General features: G+C 50.6%; 1 protein-coding gene across 1 annotated transcript; it reads right to left on the minus strand.

Annotated features, from left to right (window-relative positions):
* Positions 1-2,524: 2,524 nt before the first annotated feature.
* LOC113913901 (cytochrome c oxidase subunit 7C, mitochondrial-like) lies at positions 2,525-2,851 on the minus strand. Its single transcript, XM_035727360.1, has one exon. It carries the CDS (start codon positions 2,763-2,765, stop codon positions 2,574-2,576), a length of 192 nt encoding a protein of 63 aa, XP_035583253.1. The 5' UTR covers positions 2,766-2,851; the 3' UTR covers positions 2,525-2,573.
* Positions 2,852-4,299: the final 1,448 nt, after the last annotated feature.

Raw genomic sequence — 4,299 nt, forward strand, 5'->3', positions numbered from 1 at the left:
CTCCAAGAGGTGGGGAGGGAAGAGGTGGCCGCCACTGCCTAACAGGACATGGCAATCTGATGATCTGATCATCTGATCGGGTTTGTTTTCCTGGGGCTCTCAGACAAAAGGCAAGGTGCAAAGTCTGGGGGTTGCATCCATAATCAGCAGCCCGCCCTGGGGCAGGAGGGAAGGCTCCTGAGCTACAAGATGGGCAACTGCTAAGGAAGGAAACACGACAAGTGGTCCCCGACATGGCTGTAACCCTGGGCTTGGAACTCTGCCCCCTGCAAGGTGAAGAGGCATGTTCCTTTAACACACTCTGTATGGCTTGTAAATCCTTTCTTGGTTAGATCCCTCACACATTATGTGTGGCTTTCAAGTCTTTGGAAAGGGTAGAAAATTTGCTATCCACCCATCCATCCATCCACCCATCTATCCATTCACCCATCTGTCCAACCATCCATCCACCCATCCACCCACTCACCTACTCACCCATCCATCCACCTGCCTACCCATCCATCCATCCACCCATCTATCCATTCACCCACTCATCCATCCATCCATCCATCCATCCATCCATCCATCCATCCACCCATCTACCCATCCATCCATCCATCCATCCATTCACCCATCTACCCATTCACCCACCCATCCATCATTCACACACCTACTCACCCATCCATCCACCTGCCTATCAATCCATCCACCCATCTATCCACTCACTTACCCATCTACCCATCCACCCACTCACCTACTCACTCACCCATCCACCTGCCTACCCATCCATCCACCAACCCATCCATCTAACCATCATCCATCTCTTCATCCACCCATCCATCCACCCATCTCTCCACTCACTTACCCATCTACCCATCCACCCACTCACCTACTCACTCACCCATCCACCTGCCACCCATCCAACCACCAACCCATCCATCTAACCGTCATCCATCTCCCCATCCACCCACCTATCCATCCACTTCACAAATATTTATCAGGCTCCTGCCAAGCCCATGACAGGTCTAGACTCTGGGCATAAACAAGATAAGCATGGACCTTGCTCTCGCAGTTTACAATCAAGAGAGGAAGAAACAGACAGAGCCAACTGACAGGCAAACACAACTCAAGAAGCCCACACAGCGACGAGTGCTCTGAAGAGAATGAAACAGAGTGATGTGTGTTAGAGGTGGACAGGGGATGGTTCTTTAGCTGGGATGGGCAGGGCAAGCCTCACTGAGAAGGTGACCTTTGGGCTGAGACCAGAATGACAAGAAGGAGCAAAGATCTGGAGGAAGAGCCTCCCAAGCGGAGAGGATAGCTGGAGCAAGCAAGGCCTGCATGCCAAGGGGCCGCCAGCATGAGCGGTGGGGAGAGGGGCAGGAGCAGGCTGGCAAAGGCCAGGATCACCCACGGCAGCATCACACAGACCAGCGGCCTTCCAAATACTCAGGCTGAATGTGAATACAATTCACATACCAAAATATTTTATTACTCTATTTCAATGCTCCAGTAGTACTACCCACAAATATTCCGTTAGAACCATCTCAGTGGCCGTGGGTCAAGTGCAATAGGCTGGCTTGGACCCCAGCTTGGGATCTGCTTTGCCTCCTCACTCCCTTGCACTTCCTTCCTTGAGGGAGGCCACCTGGTATGGCCTCTTCAGATGGGAAAGAGTGTGTGTTCCTTGTTTGTGCAACCTTTGGGGGCTCCTATCTACAGGCCTGTTGAAGGGTCAGTGTTTAGTGATGGAGACCAGCTGGGTCTGACCTCATGGAGCTTACAGTCTCATGGGCATTTCTGGGGGCAGGGGACTGCATGGGGCAGGGGAAGACGTCCATGGTGCCAACATGGAGCCCTGTGGCGGGCACGGCTTGCCCTGCATTTCCTGCCTTCCCAGGCAGCTTGCAAGGGTGTGGAGAGCCCATGGCTTTCCCCGCCTCAGCAGATCCCTGCAGCTTCCCCCATCAATCAGGTGCTGAATGTGACTGATGTCCATATCCCCTCCTGTCCCACCGGAACCTCATCTGGTTCAGAGGCTGGCTGGTTGCCACGGCTATGGGTGGTGCTGTCCCCGCCTGGAGAATCTGTTTGCTCACGTTGATAAACCTGAGTGGAGGGAGGCCTGACGAAAGGCAGGTTTTGGTGTTCAAGGAAGAAGCCCAAGAGATGAGGAAAATGGGAGGATCTTAGGGGATCTGCTTCTAAGCCCCGCCTAGGGACTAGGGGACATTGTCCCCATTTCTTTTTTTTTTTTTTTCAAGTTTGCATTTTTAATAACATAAATTACCAACAAGGTCCTGACCTAGTATCAAAGATTAAATAAAACCTCAAAAATCTAAAAACAAGAAACAGGCTAAATCACACACTAATTTGACCAAACAAACTAATCCTGGAATATTTCCCAAATAAAAAAGTAAGCACAACTATTACATTCCATGTTTCAGAGAAGAGGCATTAAGGATGCATGCCATAACTTTATTTACAAACGTATGGAGTATGCTGAAAACAAGAGTTTGATCCATTTTTCAAAGAGACTGCACCTCTTAAAATGTTCCTTTTCACATCTGTTTGATGGATTAATTAAAACATCCTTATTTCTGAAGCAGCTGATGTCTTATTATAAAAAAAGGTGCAGCAAATCCAGATCCAAAGTACAAAGTCATCATAAGTAGTAATCGCCACTTGTTTTCCACTGAAAATGGCAAATTCTTCCCTGGGCCTTCCTCATAGTGGCTCCTACGGACCACAGAGGTTGTGAACCTCCGGACGCTCTGTCCCGACATGGCGCTGTTGGAAGTTCTGCGAAAGGGGCAGAGCCCTAAGACCGTAGAAATGGCAGCACCACCTAGTCCTCCCCTTCTCACGACCTTGTTCCTCGGCGTACATTGTCCCCATTTCCATGAGAAACACATTGTGGCTCTGTGGGCTGAGTGAGTGTGCTCAGGGATGGTGGTGTGGGAATAACCCCCAGGCAGGGCACCCATCGTTGGGGAGGGGTCCCCAAGGAGCCCCAGCAGAGCAGATGAAGGCCACACTGCCTGGGACAAGGGTGAACCCGCAGCCGACATGAAGGATGCTCCATGGACGTCAGTTCAGGGTGGGTTTTAAGCCTGAGAGAGACTCTCCATCCTCAGAAATAGTGTCTGTGGGCCGGGGAGTGGGCAGGGGCACCCTTTCACTGACTTGCAGTCAGGCCGGTGGGATCCACCAGGACAACACAATTTGAATGAATCTTCCTGGGGCCTCATCTGTATCGCTGGTGCGTGGACCCCGGGGGATGCGCAGGTTGCACCTGTAAACGTGGCCTCTGATATCTATGCAGACTCGTGAGCAGTGGGGCTGGGGGCTGCTTACAAAAGGGTGAAAAGGACAACTGAGCTCCTTTGTAATGCACCAGAGGTCTTCAGACTGCTGGCCCTTGGCTCCTGTTACCCGATGCTGGGATTTGGCCTCTGATTCCATCGTTCTCTTGAGACGGCCTCTTCTTCTGGGCACCTGTGAGCGCTCAAGGAGGTACCACTGGGATTCTGAGGGGGGAGGGAAGGGACCATGTTTGTGGGGCCATTATTTCATCGTTTCTCATCAACTCTGCCAAGAAGTATTACTCTGTTCCCAGTGGGGGGCGGGGGAGGCTTGTGGCTCTAGAGGGTCCACAGTGTGGCCAAGGGCACTTGGCTACAAGGGCAGAGTGGACGGACAGCCCATTGGAGGGCTAACCCTCCACCACCCAGGACTCTCTTGGAGGCTGGTAGACACATGGTTGCTTTGCTCTGATTATTCAGTTAGAGGCTTGGATGGGGATGGTGGTATTGTACTGAGTGACACACCTTGAAAGAATGATTCTTGGTCAACCAACTCCCAGCTCGGATACCAACGAAGCCCCAAGCAGCAAATAAGTTCTTGATGAACAGTCCTGAGCACGAGTATGAGGTTTTAACAAAAAGCACATTGTATTTTTCCCAAGGTCAAAATATAATAACTTGCACCCTGAAAAGATGCGTTTTCCAAAAAAGGATCCCATTTGCAAATAGCAGAAGAGTGTTCTTGTTCATTTTTAAAAAATCTTTTCTCGGAAAAAACAATTTAAAGTTTGGATGTGTGTTTATTAGTCAGGAGTCTGAAAGAACAAAAGCTACCTTGTTGGTTGCAGGCAAATGAAACCCACAGGGGTCTGCTTTGGGGTGGTTTTACCGTACAGGAATCAACAGACCACTTCTGCAAATAATGAATTACTTAACCCTCAAGGCTACTGGGGGCCACTAAAAAGGGGTTAACGGCCAAGGCCCAGGGCTGGTGGCTGACTCAGCTGGTGGGGGT

The sequence above is a fragment of the Zalophus californianus genome, chromosome 4 (assembly GCF_009762305.2).
Source record: "Zalophus californianus isolate mZalCal1 chromosome 4, mZalCal1.pri.v2, whole genome shotgun sequence".
Lineage (NCBI taxonomy): Eukaryota > Metazoa > Chordata > Mammalia > Carnivora > Otariidae > Zalophus > Zalophus californianus.

What these genes read in the sequence shown, in the direction of transcription:
- LOC113913901 (XM_035727360.1), bottom strand. Translation starts at nt 2,765, where the DNA reads ATGTCGGGACAGAGCGTCCGGAGGTTCACAACCTCTGTGGTCCGTAGG.